The sequence below is a fragment of the Musca autumnalis genome, unplaced genomic scaffold, assembly GCF_047663935.1.
Source record: "Musca autumnalis isolate F117 unplaced genomic scaffold, ASM4766393v1 scaffold_3, whole genome shotgun sequence".
NCBI classification, from domain to species: Eukaryota; Metazoa; Arthropoda; class Insecta; order Diptera; family Muscidae; genus Musca; species Musca autumnalis.
In genome coordinates, this window is record NW_027411866.1 from 147,066,324 (window position 1) to 147,085,418 (window position 19,095).

Genomic DNA, 19,095 nt, shown 5'->3' on the forward strand with positions numbered 1-19,095 from the left:
TTTAGCTTCTTCAGAAACCGAAAAACGAAAAAATTTTTCGGAATGAAACCACTTTTGATTTTGCAAACGGAATTCTATTTTTATTTTTTTAGATTTGCCACTTTAAAACGCTCAGAAATAATAAAAATGTTGGTTTGTTAACAAATTTACATTTAGGGGTCGATTATTGATAGCAACTCAACTTTAGTTGCGTTGCCAGAAGAGAAACTCATGCAATTTAAATGATCAAAAATGCTGAAATTTTTGTCAAATTCAGTGAAAATCAGTGTTTTGAACCTTTAGCTATTAATTTAATTGTAAAAAGTATAAATTTTAATGCGGAAATAGAAAATTCTAATACTAAATTTGCTGTGGGCAACGCAACTGGAGCTGGGTTGCTATCCATAATCGACCCCTTAATTTCATATTTAAACTAAATAATGAAGTTTTCCGATTTTACAAAATCGATCGGAATCTGAAGAAGATAAAACAAAAACGATCGAAATGAAATTACGGAATTGAAACCATTCCGTTCGAAATCTGTGACATGCCTGATAATTATAAATATATATATAATTGTGGATATTCACAATTTGAAAACGATTTTTCCAAGAATGGTGGATAATATATCCGCATAATGTGGATAACTTATGTACGAGCAGTATATAATCCATTTATGAATTGTGAAAAATTATCCAGGGGCCTAATTCTCGCATCCGTTATCGAGCGAGTTTTTGTTCGAAGGCAAATTACGAACGATCGAGTTTTTTGGATTCCCTTATACGATCGAAATTATTTAAAAAAGTTATCGATACATACGGTTACACTATGCAACACTGAAAATGCAAACAACTTCTAGTATGCATTTTTTGAAAGTACATATTTAGACTACAAAAACCCTAGTAGGGTTTTGTCCTGTCAGATCCAGTTCGGATTTTATGGCCTCATCTAAACCGAGCTAAATTTACACTTTTTTGCGTTTATCAGGCCTTTATCTAAGAAACGAATAGGAATTTGGCCTTGCTGTCTTTAGCAATATTGTAACCCTAAACTAGTAGAACTTATCTTTTGAAGAAACCACATAAGAAAAACTCCATCTAGGGCATCAAAATCTATAAAATATAGAAAATTTTACATAATTGTTGAAATTCTGGTCAGTATCGGCTAAACTATTGGGAGTTGAACCAAGTAACCTCTTGCAAAAATCTTCCAAATAAAGTTCTCAACAATTCTTTAGAACATTCTGAAACTCTAGAATGCTTGCTTCATGTTGTTTCAGCGGTATTTTGCATCATATCTTTTTCAAACGCGTATTTCAAACACAGTTCACACCAACAGTTTATTCTCGCTTTTCGGATTTCACTACATTCAGGTATGTGATGAAAACCGAATCGAATCGATTTGCAGAATCGGAATAGTATATAATTGGAATGCCGTTGATGATATTTATTGTTTTTCTTCGCGAACGCCACTAATTTGAATGATATTTTTAAAATCCATCTTAAATTTCATTAAAATATTTACCAAAATTAGAGAAAAACGATTTCGATTTATGTCAAAACGAGTCGAATCGTTTTCCATCACATACCTGATTATTGACATTTTTATTAAATCGTTTTACAGCAATGTCATGTTCTGAAGAGTTGTGTATTACATTCCAGGGAATATTTTTCCAAAAGAAAATATTCAGAAAAAATTAACGGTTTTGGAGATATGGTGCGAAATGTATAAAAATTGTGGAATTTTTGCATATATTTTGAAATTTGAGGCAATAAATGTTGTTTTTCGAGTTCATTATTTCTCCAAATATTTTATTCTTGTCCTTGTCTACAAATTTGCTTCAGAGGTCAGAAGAAGATTCACATTGGTTTCAGAGATATAGCCCCGAATTTCGTTAAAAACTCAATATTTAACCATGTTTAGATGGGGCTATAAAATCCGAGCTGGATCTGACACAACAAAACCCAACTAGGGTTTCTTGTCGTTTGGGTCTGTACTTTCAAAAAATCCACAGTTCGAATTGTTTGCACAAGATCACCTTAAAAATGTTGCACAGTGTTATCGAACGGTGAAACATATGGTAAACACAAAATATTACAAACAAGTTGTTGTGCGGCAAGTTTCTCGCAAAATGGAATAAAAACATGAAAATTGTATAAAATAATAGAAAATTGTGAAAAATTAAAATAGTGACCCGAAATAAATTCCACTATGTAAAAATATAAAAATCGCATTCTGGCATTGGAAAATATATTTTTAATTTTTAAGAAACAGTCCCTTTTTGTCTAGTTTTTTTACTCATATTATTGGAAAAATGTTTCATTAACGAAAAATGTTTTATTAAAGTTCGTTTTGTGCTACAAAAATAATCATTTCGACAGCAGATGTGTGGCGGACAAAAACTTGCAAGATTCCACTCGAAAATATCGATCGAAATAACTCGATCGCGTATGCGAGAATTAGGCCCCAGATATATAACTGAAAATAAGCTTTGCATCCACATGACATAACCAACACTGCATAATCTTATGTTTCTCACTAAACTGATCATATCATTTTATATCACATATAATTTTATTTCAATCATTTTATGAATTAAAAGTATGCGGGACCTTTTTAAATATTGAAATGGAATAAAAGTTACTATTGTCAATAATAGACAAAAGATCATTCAATCGTGCAACATGAAATATTTTTTTATAAAAAAAAAATATTATTAAAAAAATCTTTCTTTAAGTTGTTTGTGCATTACCTTTTTTAATATTTAAATATAATAAACTTTATTTTAGTCAAAAATAGGTAAAAGTTCATTCATTCCCGCTACACAACATCATTGTTGAAAAAAAGTCATAACTCTAGTGTATAAATTAACCACGAATTGTCGAAAATGTATCCACAAAGTTGTAGTGGTTTATCCACAATATGTGTAAAATTAATATGCAACTTCTTAATAATCTCTGTACTAGTTGTGAGTAATTTATCCAAGAATGATGGGTAATGTGGATAATACTATGCATCACATATTCGACGATTTACTCAGCATAGCAGCAAACCAATTCAAACGAAAATAAACCCCTTCATTGAAGAATGCGGATATTATATATTTTGAAGGCAGCATTTAATAGAAGAAAGACAAACGCTTCTCTCATGAGGTAATTAATGTTGAATGAAAAGCCAACTGTCAATCATTTTTCCAATTAATTTTAAAGTTTCTAATATTTTTGGAAGTTTTTGTGAGTCTATGGTGTGAAATTGGTTTCTCGCCAAGTAAAAGCAAATACGGATATTGAAGTCTGATTACAGACTAACAAATGTTTAAAAAATTGTCTGGACTCAATCAATTACAGTACATATGTTCCACAGCGTAATTTTTAAACAAAACCTTGATATTTTATGCACAGTTTGTGGACAAATTATATATACATCATTTCCATTCTCCATTCAGGAATAATGGATTTTCTAGATAAATATAAAAATGACATTGTTAAACAAAAACGTTTTTTGTTCATGTTTTGTAATCATCCTTTTGTGAAAAAAAGTCCAAAAACAATCCCACAAAGATGCGGAGCAACTTTTTTAACCACCAACTAATAAGAATAAAAAAAATAATAATCACATTGTTGTTTTTGTTTTAATATTTTACCAAATAACTTACAACTGATTTTTATTTACAAAATTATTAATAGTTGTTTTTTTTTTTTGTAATGTGTGGTATTTTTTCTTTTGTATTTTAATAAATCACTTAGTAATTAGAGGATATTATTTTTAAGACTTATATTCATTGTAGCTTTTTTTTTGTTTTTTTTTTCGTTTAAAGTTGTTGTTGGTGTGTTTTTTGGGGAATAAAATTCTAAATTACAATTAAAAACATTCTATTCGTTTAGAAACTTAAAAAAAATTAAACGTTTACATGAATAATAATAGGTATGTATATGAAATAAAAAAGTAATAATAAAAAAATCATAATTTTTTAATATTTATATAATAATAAAAATAAAATGTGAAAATTGAACATTATAGTTCAATAATAATAATGTAATAATAAAAAATCAATTAATAAAAATTTCTGCGGTGCATTTATCACTCACTCTCACTTGCTAAAATACCTTGCCGTGCAGGGTATTGAGAAAAGCCAAGCCAAAGTTAAAACGAAAACCTACTGCCAATTTTATGGAAGGAGTTCAGAAGGAGGAGCAGGAGGAAATAGAAGGTGGGGTGAAGGGCAATGGATGCTGGGTGTGATGGATGATTTGAGAAGAAATGTTGTTTTTATTTGTTATTTTTTTCTTTCATTATAATTATTTCTTATAATTTTGATAAATATGCTTTAGAGAAAGTAGGAGAATGTTTGCTTGCTTGTCTTGAACTGTTTGTATTTTGCTTGAGGGAATTTCTTTCTTTTCTAAGCGGTTTTTTAAACGGATTTTCTGGTTTGTTGCCATATTTTTTTGTTTTGTTTTATGTTATATCTAAATATTATAATAATTATATTATGTATGTGTGGGTTTTTTATAATTAATTATTTTAAAAGTTAGGCTTAATTTACCATTATTATTTATTTTTAATTAAACTTAATTTTTTGCTCATCCATATATTCTTTATATACTTTTTTCTCAGAGAATATTTTTGTTGTATTTTTTCATTCTTTTTTTTTCAATAACAAAGTTTCTTAAACAATTATTTTGTTTTAATTTAGTTTTTTTTTGCTGCAGTTCTTCTTCTAAGTGTATTCTTCTCTTCTTTTTGTTCCTTATCCACAGAAATTCTCAATATTTTTTTTTTGCTTATTATTCATTTTGTTTTTTTGTGTTTCATCAAAACGTTCACATTATCCTTGTAGGCTAAAAATTGTTGGTTGTTTTTGTTTTTTGTTTCTAACTTACAATTAAAAAATTCTTTCGCAGTTGGTTGGTTTTGTGTTTCCTAATAAAAATGAATCACCATGTCTTACAAAGGAGAATATATTGTGGCGGGCTTCCTCATTCTTATTTTTTGCTATGCTATTTGGTTCATAGAAGTTATTCTTTTGTCAATTTCAGAAATCGATTCTGTGAAGAGCTGCAATTACTTTGTGGTTGTGTTAAGAGGTGGTCGGTAGCGATTTAAGTGAATTTGAATATAAGTTTATGTTATAATTAAATTGAAGTTAATTATTCATGAATACCTGCAAGGATCATCTGATACCTTTATATAGCGAACATTTTTAAGATGTTTCTAAACGTATTTCGATTATTCTCTAGTCGATGACTTCACTTCATTTGCGGTGCTAATCTTTACGAAGCGATTTTGAATAAAGCAGTTCATGAGAAATACTTTTTTTAAATAAAAATTGGTCGTACGTTTCTGAAGACCTTTTCAATACAAAATTAATTTGTTTCATGGGATTTTTTCTATAGAATAAACTAATGTTCAATTTGTGAAAATGTTAAATTTTTGACGAAGCTTTGTTCAAATTTTTTGAAAGGAAAGATTCTTAGAATTCTAAAGAATTTAGTTTTCGAAAAATTCGATATCCGAATTTTTAAGTGTTTTTATTATTTTTTAGACAACTTAAAAAAATAATATTGACCTTTACATTCTGAAGGTTTCTTTCTATACAAACAATTACCCTTTAGATCAAAGAATTTTTGTCCATAGTACTCAGATTAGAGGATTTTTTCTGTAGTAAACGTTCGGACCGCTGATTGAGACGTTACTTTCTCTATTTGATTTCGTACGATTCCTTAGATACTAAGGTAGCGACATTATGCTGATAGAAATCGATCGTTTTTAATGATAAACTTACAAATGTGTGACTTTCAATATGGCATTCTTTCTCCTCTAATATGTCAGGCAATCTTTAAAAGGCCACACATGCATCAATAGAATTTAGAGAGAATTTTTAATCACAAAGAATAGTTCAGGAGGGAAATATAAAATCGCTTGATAAATAACTTCACTGTGGTAAAATTGAAAGTAGCTATTATATAGAAATATAAGATAACAAAAGACAATCCTATCCAAATTTGTTTGACAAAGTCCCTTTAAACAGCTTTGAATACCTTAAAAAACAATGAAACACCAGCAGTCTAGCCAGCTAGTTTGTTGAAAAAAATCCCACAAAGGCTTACATGCGACATTCACCACCTACCTACCACCCACCCCCTCATGACACATATGCCACACCCAAATTACACCAGCTTTAAGGCCAGTATCTACGTTATTTTCTAACAAACAGAGTGGGGAAAAGAAAACCTATTCTGACAAACGGCAGTGTAAAAGTTTTGTTAAATTAATTTCCTCCACTGTCCGTTGTAGAGGAGAGTGGAGTTGCATAGATATTGTTCATTTGGGAGGAGGAAAGCTATACTTATAACGCTTTGTATGAATTTTCTTTTACTTCTTAGGTTTTTCCTAAGAAAATGTGAGCATCTTATGTTGCTGCTGTTGTTGTTTGCTTTGTCGACATTGCTGTTGCATTGTTGTTATAGGGTGTTGTTGCTGCTGTTGTTGTTGTTGACTGCGAAAACTTCTTGTACCAACATATCCACCACCGCCACCATTACCACCAATGTTGTTATTGTTTGTAGGCAGCATTGTTGTAGATGTTGTTGTATTCGGAGTTGAAGATGAAGAGGAGCTTGCATTATTTCTTCTTGTATGATGATGGTGATGCTGCTGTGGCTGCTGCTGTTGTTGTTGGTTTATTATATTGTGATGGGACGACATTCTTGTTGTTACAGAATGATGATTCATATTCAGATTCTGATTTATTATGCTATGTTGTTGATTTTGATGATGTCGTTGATGATGATGTTGTTTATGGTGATTATTACTGTTGTTATTGTTGGTACTATGATGATCCTGTTGTAATGCTTGTTGTTGTTGCTGATATTGTTGCTGATTATGGTGATTATGATTGTGGCCAATATTGTTGTTGTTGTTGTGATTGATATTACTACTATTACTTTGTATTAACTTTAACAATTATGAATTGGAATTACGTTTAGTGTGCAGCTAGGACGAACTCGATTGATTCAAATTGCCAAACATGCCCGCTGAGAATGATGTCTGTCCGGCAGAATTGGCTTGATTACCTGATGATTGCTGTTGCTGCTGTTGTTGTTGCTGCTGCTGTTGTTGCTGTTGCTGCTGTTGGGTCAGCGATTGGCCACGGCCATGCTTTGGAATGGGAGGTTGTATGTATTCGTGCCGCGCCAGCGCAAATACATCCATGCGATCTTCTTTGCGATAAGCCAAACATCCTCTAATAAAGCTCTGCCAAAAGAACAAACGTTTCAAAGGAAATCTCACAACAGAAATTAATTAGGAAACTTACCTTTGCTTCATTAGATACTGTTGGTTTATTGGAGAATTGTACTTCTGTGGCTTTCAATATGGTATTCTCCTCTAATATTGTGGCTTGTGATTGATTATGACCAAACGGTTTCTTGCCATACAGGCATTGATAGAAAATCACACCAACACTCCATACATCAACTTTTGATGAGATTTTGGGAGGATTTTTACCCACAACAAAGCATTCTGGAGGCAAGTACCTGGTAAAACCCGTGAAATAAAAAAAGATTAATACAGAGTTATATTTTTCTTTATCTGTTTAGGATAAGAAATCATTGATCAGGGACCAATAAAAAGAATGCCAATAATGGTGCCACCCTAGTGCAGTATTATATATCGTAAGATCGATTCTTCGACCATTTCAGCCTTGGCTAAGTCAGTCGGAATAATGTTGCCCTAAATTTTCTATGTTAATTCCAGGAAATGTAAAACATCTCTACACGTGGCATAGTAAAACGTCCGAATGGCCGCTCGGTCCCCTCGATAAAAAGGAGGTCTGCTTCATAATGAGATATGAGATAAATCTTCCAGTGTGCCTTTTGGCATGTGGAAATAGTTCTTTATTAACCTTATCAATGATATAAAAACCATTTCCCAAGAACATTTCTGAAAGGACTATGGAATACATTGCTGACATAAATGAGTTGAGCCCGATCATATTCTTAGCTCAGTGGTAATATACCTCCTTTTTATAGTCGAACTCGCCACCTTTAGTTCTATAGTGGAATTGCCCGGCGAATCACAAGGTCAAAAAGTTATTGCATTTTGGCTATGTTTTCACAATTCTTACCAGTATGTTCCTGCTCCCTGGGATGTTAAATCCATGCCATGGTCGGGATTGTAATTTTCATCATCCATCACTTTGGACAAACCAAAATCAGTAATTTTAATTTCACCGCATACATTGCCCTCGGTTAACAGAATATTACCCGGTTTCAAATCATAATGGATAACCGGTGGTTTAATCTCATTCAAATATTTTAAAGCAGATACAACCTGAAAATGAAACAAATTTTAGATTTAGTTAGTCACTTTTTAATATTCTATGAGAAATGTGAAATACATACCTGCATTATGATCGAACGTGCTTCACGTTCTGGTATCGTCTTGTGTTGTTTTAGATAGAAATCTAAATCATGACCATCACAATATTCTAAAACCGTGCAGAATGAATTTGCATCGATTTCAAAGACATCATATAATTTAACCACTCTGGGATGATCGAGGGCCTTGTGAATATTGTATTCTCTTAAAGCATGCCTGTAAAAGAAAAATAAAACAAATTTATAAATTAGATACGATTCCCAGGTTTGAATCATATTATGTTAAGGGAAACAACTAGGATTGCTGTCAGTTTTACAAAAATGTCTTTGAAAATATAGGCTGACTTCCAAAAATCAGTTGCTTTGTATTCGTGCATGAAATTAAGGGTTCTTAAATCGAGTTCCCACTACTGCAATTTCATAAAAATACTTTAGTATGGAACTCGATCTATGAACCCCTAGTTTCATACACGAATACAAAGCAACTGACGTTTCGGAAGTCAGCCATAATTTTCATATTAAAAGATATCCTTCTATGATGATTTTAAAACTTTCTCCTGTGGATAGTATCAAATTTTTTCATTGGAATAGTTTGTGTTGTAATAACTTCTCAGGCCTTTGTACTTACCCCACAACATATGTTTATCATTCTGATTAAGACAGCAATCCCTTGATCTAAAGCTAAGAAACCAACTACTGCAAAAGTTGCCTAAATTTCTACCCATATCCTGACACTTTGCAGGATAAAATACACTACTGCATTATAGGATTTATATAGACTCGAACTTAGTTCTTAAATATTTAAATTTTCATCATAAATAACTGGCACTTGTTATAATTCAAATACCCATTTTTTACTTCCCATAGCCTATAACCTCAATAAAAAATTAACGAACAGAATTTCCCAAATTGTATCTCTTTTCTTCGCTTACTTGATATAATTGGCCTTCTTATCTTCTTTCCAATCCTTATTCAATTGATGAACTTTACATGCAACATAACGTTGTTCCTTTAAATCGAAAGCCTTATGGACTTCAGAGAAACCACCTTTTCCCAAGAGCATCAGCAATAGATAACGGTCATTCAATACTGGATGATTATTGAAGCGGGACTGAAAAAAAAATAAAATAAACATGAAAAAATATGCATTTACATTAAACGATTATATCAAACAACATTATTCAAATACCCACCTGATCTTCATTTAAAATACGTTTCAATTCACGTATATGCAAATTACGTTCACGTTCCAATTTTTCCATTTCTAACTGAAGATCGGCATCTTCTTTTTTGAGAGCATTTTGGCGTAATTTAAGAATCTCATCATATTCATAATATTCTTGAGCGGTATAGACACCCGATACGGGATCAGGTTTAAGGAACGTTGCTGAATCGGAACCACTGCCAGAATTATCACCTCGTCCCGAACCACCGCCACCACCACGATCTGATAGACGATCAGAACCTATGCCCGTGCCGCTGGTACCACTACCACCATTGTGCAGCAGTTGATTTTGAGCTTGTGTCGAATTTGATCGTGATAGACCACGACCACTGCCACCACCGCCACCGGTAGCCGAGGAGACGCCACTAATGCCGCTATCATTACCCGATAGACGATCACATCCGGCATTCAAATTGGAGGAATCATTTGAATTGGAATTTTGCTGGCTATTATTGTTACGTTTGCGACCAGATTCGGCTGGCCTCTTTTTCATTAGTTGCTTCTTTTGACGATCGATTTCTTCACGTTCTGCAGAGATTTCTTCTTGTCGTCGATTCAACTCCTGGAAGGCATAGCCATCGGTCCAGTTCTCCTGGAATGTAGCACCTACACGCTGTGTAACGAATTGGCCCAGCCGCAATCGGTTCTGCATGCATTTTTGACGAGCCTCCTTTTTCTCAATGCTAGATTTCTCCTTAAGCAGCTTCTTGACCACATCAATACACTTGGCTATGTGGGATTTGTGTTGATCGATTAGTTTTTGATGAGCAATAATTTGACATTTTTGTTCATCAGACAGTCTTGTCATCTCATCCAATTTTGATTTGCTGGATTCACTCTCCGATTCACGCTCTTGCATGTCGTGTTGAGAGAGATCGGTTTGTGTTCCTTTGGTGACCATCGTTGTCGAGGGTTGGGGTGGCTGGGGCGCACCACTAACGCCAACTGTTTGTGGTACTCCGCCTGGATTGTTGGTGAGCATGCCGGCATGTTGCAGTGAATTGAGTTGGGCAGCCGCTACAGCGGCCATTTGTTGTTGCTGCGAGGTTGTCAGTGTCTGTTGCACGTTTGTGGCAACGACGGAAGAGGCGGGAAGTTGGAGAGTTTGCTGTTGCTGCTGTTGTGGCAGAGGAGGTGGAGGAGGTCCATTTCCCGCAACACCACCAGCGCCCGCTGCTGCTCCACCCATAAGGGTACCACCTGCAGCCTGATTGTGTACCATGTGGGAGGACGTCATTAGACTAACATTACCGCCCACTCCAACTAGGGGTGATTGCGGAGGAACCATTGCATTGGAAGTTTGCTGTTGCCTTTGCTGCTTGCCCGTTACCGAGTTGGCAGCCGCTACACTACTGTAATGGAAATCTGGAGGCGGGGGTTGTGACGTGGGTGTTGGCGGTATACCGCCGGGTGCTGAAATTTGTGGTTGCTGTGGACTAGGTGGATACATGGGATACGTGCTATTACCGCCGCCTACAGATGTTGGCACTTGTTGGGCCTGGGGACCAGGTTGCTGCTGCGACTGCTGTTGTTGCGGGCCAGCCGATGAGGGACTCTTAGAGCCGCCGCCAGCTGTATGCCTCATAGGACTATTAGTGGCTCCTGTGGACTGTACACTGTGCTTAGCATTGAAATAGTCATTGATCTTTTTATTATCGCCTAAAGAACCTCCGCTACCGGGTGGTAGGAGACGAGGGGTTTTACCACCACCAGCGCCAACGCCGGAACCGGGCATTTGAAGACGATCCTGTTGAGCACCTAAATTTAGAGATAAATTGTTTTTTAATAATTGTGAACCTGAAGAGGAGGAGGATGAATTGTTGTGTTTAGTTGATTTAGAAGCGTTGCTTGAACTATGATTATTATTACCTCCATTACCGCCGCCAGGACCGCTGCCGCCACCACCACCTCCACCAGCACCACCACTGTCATCTGTGTGTAAAGCGGTTATTTTTCGCTTACGTTTTCGTTCAGTTGGAGTGCGTGATAGTTTTTCCATGCGTCCGGTGTTTGTGGCACCACCAACTATAGCAGCACCGCCGGCACCGCTACCAACAACTGTTTGTGGCTGATGTGATAGCTGATGAGGAAGATGATGATTTGTTGTTTGCATGGCATTTGGATCTGTTGATATACCCATACCGCCGCCTCCGGTATTCATCATACCGTTGCCAGCTGTTGATACTGTTACGTTTGTTTGCTGTTGATGTTGCAAAATACCAATTTGTTGTTGTAGTAAACCGCTGGATTGTTGTTGCTGTGCACTTAGCATGTCTGAATTAACAACATCTTTTTCACTGTGTGAAGAGCCAGTGCTCATATTCGAGTCAGGATTACTGCTGTGGCCACCACCACTGTGTTGCTGTTGCTGCTGATGCAGCAATAGATGTTGCTGTGAATGTGCCTGTTGCTGTTGTTGTAGATGAGAAGTTTGTGTTTGCGATGTGGGTGTTTGAAGGTGGTGATGTTGTTGTTGCTGATGTTGATGGAGAGAATGTGGATTTGTGGCAAGTGTTTGGGGCTGTTGTTGCTGCGTATAATGTGTTAAATGTTGTTGTTGCAATTGCAATTGTTGCTGCTGTTGTGTTTGTTGCTGCTGCTGCTGTTGGATTAATTGCGGTTGTTGTTGCTGTTGTACCTGTGACAAAAGTGCCTGTTGCGATTGCTGCTGCTGTGAATTATGAACAAAATGCGTTTGTTGTTGCTGTGTTGTATGATGGCTTATGGACGTCGATGTCTGTGGGGCCATCTGCAATTGAGCGCCGGCGGACATCTGCAATAGAGGAAGAAGCAAAAAGGAAAATGAATTAGGATAACGTTTGCAGAAATGTTGCAAATATGAATAGTTTAATAAAATTAATGGCATAAATGTATGAACTTCATTCCGGCTGAAACTGCAGCATTCAAATCGAGGGTGTCTCCCTTAACTACACTTGCTTTATATACTTGTTCAAAACAAATAATGTCCAATGAATTCGTCGTATTTGTGAAGCCGATTCCTCTGATAAGCTGTCTAAACAATAGCTCTGTTCCCTTACGTTCAAGAATCTTCAAGTTTTACCACTTTTTACTCGAAAAGCGTTCCTTTATTTAAGACACTATATAATTCATATGGGAGCAGTTTACAACTTTTGCCGGTTTTACCATTTTCAGAAATAAAGGAACATATCAAATATGACTAAATATGACTGTTGTCTTCATCTTTAACCATAGTTAATTTTGTTTTGTGCACAATTACGATACGTTACAATTTTCACTAATCACTATAGAGATACATTGCTTGCTCAATTTTGACAATGATAGCAAAATGGTTGAACAGCTGATACGTTACATATGACGTATAGTACGAGTGCACTAATTACAAATGTAATTACTTTCACTTCACGGCAATAAGATTTTAATCAACGGCATTTAATTTGTTAGGAATTAATAAGATACAAATTATTATTAAATGTGTAGTTAGATATTAAATGTTCATAGTTCCATAAATTGGAGTTTAATGCTTAACGAAAAAACTATCGTACTCTTTTCTTTTGTCTGTCTTCAAGGAATTTTCGGGAAGTAGACGACATTAGAAACAATTAAAGGAATCAATGTGTCCAAGACATCACACAATTTTTATGAAGAAACAATGGAAAATTTAAGGGTGGAATCTTTAAAAACACCAAGTAAAAAAGAAACGATGCTTTGACTACTTTGAATTTGACATACTTATATACTCTGTTCACATACATACACACAGTACATAGAATGTAAAAGTTAAGCAAAAGTATGTATGTATAATTAAAATCATTTATAATAAAGAACAAGATGATAAAGGAGGAGGAGAAGTAGGAAGGAAAGGGAAAAAAGAAAACTAACCAAGTACCTTATACGGATTCAAACTAAAGAAACTTATTTTCTTGTTTAAATAAAAATGAACACTAAACAATTTTTAACAAAAAACTCACATCTTTTAGACATCATCATTGTTATTGTTATCCTTCTTTAGGTAAAGGTCAAGTAGTAGTCATAACTTTTATTAATTCCATTAAAATTTTCACACAATTTTATATTTTTGCTATTTATTTGTCATTTATTATTGATTCTCCCTTTTATTGTTTTACTATAATTTGTTGTTACTTTTGTTCTTTTCGGGGTTTTCAATGGGAAGATGATGATGGAACAGCTGTCATTCGTGTATTATTCTTATTAAAACGACAGAGATGTACTCCACTTTGCTATGGGCAAACAAACAAAGAGAGAAAGAGTTAACACTACCATGTCACACAGAGGCACCACTGAGCACAATGATTATGTCAAAATTGTCAAATCACCAGTGTTGTAAAGTGTTTTATTTATTAACTCGCCATACGAAGACCCAACACATCTGTGGATAACAAAACACGATGGAAACGAACGAAGAAAAAGCAAAGAAAATACACAACAATCAAAACAGAGAACAAGAAAAATACTTAAAAAATTACAAAGCAGCCAACAACAGTGCTAATAAAAAACACAGGCGCATAAAATACACGAAGAATACGGCGATTTTTTCTTCTTTTCTTTTAAATACGCACAAACACACACAGCCGGTCGAAGAGTGTGCTAAACATATACTAAAGTATATTTACTCGTGCAGGCCTACTATTGTTGTTGCTATATCCTCCTCGGTGCACAGCACACACGCGTATTTCTTCATACACAAAAATCCGCGAATAAACACGAAATATCTATAGAACCCATCGACTAACTGACAGACGGGCGGGCAGGCAAATTGTCATTTGGTCGGTTGTTTGGTGCGTCCGGCGATTACGTCGTTGTTGTTTTTGCCATTGTAGTGTAGTTGGAGGAACACGACAACTACGACGATGAAAAAGAAGAAATAGCAGTAGAGAAAAAAGTTTAAGAGATTTGCATGAAGTATAGACGACGGACGGTTAAATATGGCTGGGGCAAAAACAACAACAATAGACTAAAAGACGACGGTGGCGACGACGAATACAAGACACAAAATACGGGCAGAATAACAAAAGCAGGCACGAGAAAAAATAAAAATGGCTACCACGAAGGGAGAAACAACGTTACAAACTATAGACTATTGTGATTAATTTCTATTTGTAAAAACTCAAATTTTCAATTAATTTTTTTAAACACAAAACATTGTTGTTGCACTTCTTAATTTGTATTTTTTGCAAAGTTGCCTTTATTTTTGATGATAGAAATTTTTGTTTAAATATTTAAGTCATTTAACTTTCTTTTTTTATTAAAAAAATCTTTCCTACGAACAAACACACTCACACAAATGTTATGCGAATTTTCAAAAAATTGCAAAATTGTTTTTTGTTGTACGTTTTTATCTTTTTCTCAAACCCAAACGATGACAGACAAAACGACATTGTGAGTACCACACACACAGGAGAGACAGGGACAGAGAGCGCCTCTGTGGTGAGGTGAGTGAGTGGTATTGGGAGTTAAAAGATTGCGGAAAAGTACTTTTTTTCTTTTCGTTATGAAATTTTAGGATAAATTAATGTATAAATATTAAACAAAAATTATTGTTTTTTATTATCCAGCCATCGTCATCATCATTTTTTATTTTTCTTATTTTGTTTTTGTTCACTGCACAAAAAAAATTGCTTTTGGGAGAGTGTGTATGGGTGTGTAAGTGTGTGTCAGTGCGGCGGCCACTGAATTGAGGAACAAAAAAAAGGAAAGACACAAAAGCAAATGAAATTAATGATTTTTCATACTCCAATATTTTTTGCAATTTTTTAATTTATTATTTTTTCAACACTTTCCAACACTGGTGATTGATTATTTGGCGAGATTATTTATCAACATTTTTATTGTAAAATAAAAAGAATTTACTTTTCACTGCATTTTTATTGCTTTGTATTTTTTTCTTGTCAAATTGTAGTTGAAAGCAAAAATGAAAAAACTTGTATGGATATTTTAACGAAAAAACTTGTCTTGTTCCGCGAGACGTTGATAATGTTAAAAGGAAGGAAGAGAAATATTTTATACGCCAATAAATGGTCTCATGATGGTGGTGGTGTGTTGTTGTCTCATCGTCGTGCTGCTGCTGTGGTTCGCAACGTCATTGTACAAAAACACACACACATAGCTACATACATATGCATAACAGAGCAGAGCTCATGAGCGAGCGAGGGAGCAAAGAATTCGTGTGGATGTGTGTATGTATCTTTTGGCAAATGCTCTTCTACGGCTGGCTGGCTGGCTGGTGTGTGAATAGAGTAAATTACAACAACAACGATATGTAGATGAAAATCATTCACAACAATGGGTTGCCGTGTTTTACAAAAAGAAAAACGCCGCACAACATGAAGAATACAAAAACGGGGAACAATTTTATATCCAAGTTCAAAAAGGGAGATTTTGGTTAATATGTTTGTGCATTTATTGCAAAGTATGAATATCTACAAATTACAGTTTGTCAACTAATGAATTGCAAAAACATTGTAACAAATTGCATATTAATTGTTCATTTATATGTTTTTATGTATGTTTTTTGTGCAAATCTCTTGCTATGGTTCTAAAAACAATATTCCCTCAAAATATACTATGTTGTTTTATAGTACGTTTATATATAACCGGATTTAACAAACCCACTGGGTTTCAAATGTCAATTCCTTTGCGTATACGTCAAATAAATCCTCATTGAGGAAGTTAACCCTGCATAAAGGCTATAATATAAACATGGTCTTACTTTGCCCTAAATGAACAATTAATAGGCAATTTGTTACAATTTCGGTTTTGCAATACATTAGTTGACAAACTGTATTTATTTTACACATGTATGTATGTTAAAAAGTGGATTGCTTTAGTAACGAATGTTTGCTAAATGTCAAAACAAAAATGTTGTCAAAATTAAAATATTTTCTGAGAGTAGGTAAGTGAGTTGTGGGAATTTTTTTATTTAGCAATTTTCTCTCTCTCACACTGTGTATTGCACTCTTTTGTAATGTTTTGAGTTTTTTTTGCCTTTGCAGCTCCTGTTATGTTGTGTACAGAGAATATGCGCTGCTGCTCTGGCAGTTTTGAGATATAACAAGATAAGGTGTTAAATTAACAGATGTTAGGTCAATGAGGTGTATCATTTGACTGTCTTATTTATTATTTAAACACAGTGGGACATTTATGGTTGGCATTTAACAGAGGTGGTTATAATGGATGGTGGTTGATTTTACATTGGGTTAAATCGCTTAACATTAACCTGTACATTAGCCTGGTTTTAACTCAAAGGAAAAAATCGATGTCGGACTTTTTTATGCGGAAACCTCTTAAAATGTTTAGTTTTGTTAAAAATTAAGATTGCCAAAGTTTGAGGTCAACCGGAATATTTTAACACGTGCCAATGGGGCCTCAAAGTTTCCATGGGCCCTTTATATAGCCAATAATAAAATTTGACCCGATTTTCAAAATTTGTTGTAGGATTACTTGTTTAGTTACTTCAAAGAACTGGTAAACAGTATTCATCGATTGGATAATAAATACGGTCTGCAGAGTGATTTTTTTTTTTAAATTCGCCTTTGGTCCCATACAAATTTGTGTAGGGCCAAAGGGGAATTTTAAAGAAATCGCTCTACAGACCACATTTATTGTCCAATCGATGAAAACATTTTACCATGTCTTTGAAGTGGCTAAACAAGTAATCCTACAAAAAATTTTGAAAATCGGGTCAGATTTCAGTATTAGCTATATAAAGGGCCCATGGAAACTTTGAGGCCCCAGAGGCGCGATTGAGCTCAAACTTTGGCAATCTTAATTTTTAACAAAACTTAACATTTTAGGATGGTGCCGCATAAAAAAACCGACATCGATTTTTTAAAACCGCTCTAATGTACATACATATGTATAAAAAGAGGTGTTTCTTTTCAGATTTTGTTGAATGATGTAATTAATTTAAGAAATTAAAAAGTTAAAGATAAACGTGTGGATCTGGGCCAAGAATTGTGAATAAAATAAAACTATCTGAAAATGGTGCAACAATTTCAGTCTAGTTCATAAAAAATACGAGCACTGTTCATGGAGTAGTTCATGTTGGGAAATTCTTGCAAAAGCTGGAATGGAACATTAAGAAGAGAAACATTATCGAGCGAAATACGGAGAATGAAATTATAGTGCAACAAAGACTACTAAAAACTTCACAACGAGAGGTGTATAAACTTGTAGCCCTAAATATTGGGACATCTCGGGGCCCATATATAAAAAAATTATATTGTTGTAGCCGCTTTTAAAATGTCGACACGATCCGAAAAGTGGCCTTAAACTGAAGTAATCGGAGAATTTGCTCTAATTTTCCTTACGATAGTTATGACGCCAAACATCCATCTTAGTTGGTTTCCGTAGGATTTTTAGAACTTTTGAAGAAGTAAGACTTGCCCACGAAAAAAATTCTATCATAGTAAACAATAATACAAGGACAACCTTTAGCAAAAATTTCAAGACAATCGTGCAGCCCTTAAACTGCACTTACAGTGAGTCAGAGTCAAAAGTATCCACTTGAGTTTTATAGATATTAACATGAAAATTGTGTACAATAGGTATGAAGTAGAAATCGCAGAAATAATAGAAATTGTTAACAAAATAAAACCAGTAAGGAAAGAATCATAGTCGGACGGGGCCGACTACATGATACCCTACACCACTGTGAATATGTAAAATATAGGAGATATATGTATATCAATTTGAACTGAGTTCTATATAATATGGTACACTTATTACTAGACAAAATGCTGTCACACATTCCAAAGTTCATCAAAATTGGCAGATATATAGGGTGTTTGGTGCAGCAAATACGTCAAATCGGCCGAAAATATATATGGGAGCTATGTCCAAATCTGAACCGATTTCGTTGTAATTTTGCACATTTATTTTCAGACCGAATTCAGTCACACAATCCAAATTTCATCAAATTCGGTCGTATATAGCGTGTTTGGTGCAGCAAATACGTCAAATCGGCCGAAAATATATATAGGAGCTATATCCAAATCTGAACCGATTTCGTTGTAATTTGGCACATTTATTTTAACCGAATTCAGTCACACAATCCAAATTTCATCAAATTCGGTCGTATATAGCGTGTTTGGTGCAGAAAATACGTCAAATCGGCCGAAAATATATATGGGAGCTATATCCAAATCTGAACCGATTTCGATATTATTTGGCACATTTATTTCTAGACCGAATTTCGTCATTAATTCCAAATTTCAACAAAATTGGACAGATATTATGCATGTTACATATGTACAAATGCACTAACACATAATACCCCTTACCACAGTGTGGTGTGGGGTATAAAAACGCATTTTTTGAGTTATGTCATTCTTTGAGTAAATGAGCGATATGTAGGTATGTACTTGCCCTCTAAAAGTAGAACTATCGATTGATAGTTTTGCCTATCGATATTATCGGAACAAAAACCCCCAACCTAAAATTCATTGAAATAAATAGAAATTTCGCTGTTTTTCGGCTTTGTGTGTGTGAAAAGTAAGTCCGTAGTCACAC

At 34.5% G+C, this 19,095-nt stretch overlaps 1 protein-coding gene and 1 long non-coding RNA gene across 19 annotated transcripts in view; one reads left to right on the forward strand and one right to left on the reverse strand.

Annotated features, from left to right (window-relative positions):
* Positions 1-5,683: 5,683 nt before the first annotated feature.
* The window catches only part of Tlk (Tousled-like kinase), a 130,608-nt gene continuing 117,196 nt past the window's right edge, over positions 5,684-19,095 (reverse strand). For 10 of the 18 annotated variants that reach the window (XM_073974742.1, XM_073974731.1, XM_073974733.1 and 7 more), the window contains 7 exons: positions 11,455-12,358; positions 9,554-11,343; positions 9,293-9,471; positions 8,385-8,577; positions 8,108-8,313; positions 7,298-7,517; positions 5,684-7,236 (listed from right to left, as the gene is read on the reverse strand). In XM_073974742.1, coding sequence (XP_073830843.1) covers positions 6,976-7,236; positions 7,298-7,517; positions 8,108-8,313; positions 8,385-8,577; positions 9,293-9,471; positions 9,554-11,343; positions 11,455-12,358 — 3,753 coding nt within the window. In that variant the 3' untranslated portion in view covers positions 5,684-6,975. Of the gene's footprint in view, positions 7,237-7,297; positions 7,518-8,107; positions 8,314-8,384; positions 8,578-9,292; positions 9,472-9,553; positions 11,383-11,454; positions 12,359-13,535; positions 13,806-14,212; positions 14,537-15,435; positions 15,633-19,095 lie in introns of those variants that run through there. The other 8 variants (XM_073974740.1, XM_073974727.1, XM_073974726.1 and 5 more) reach the window with 6 other exon arrangements.
* Positions 14,561-15,444, forward strand: LOC141397888 (uncharacterized). The gene is made up of 2 exons (XR_012411559.1): positions 14,561-14,684; positions 14,952-15,444. It is a non-coding gene; the product is annotated as an uncharacterized lncRNA (long non-coding RNA).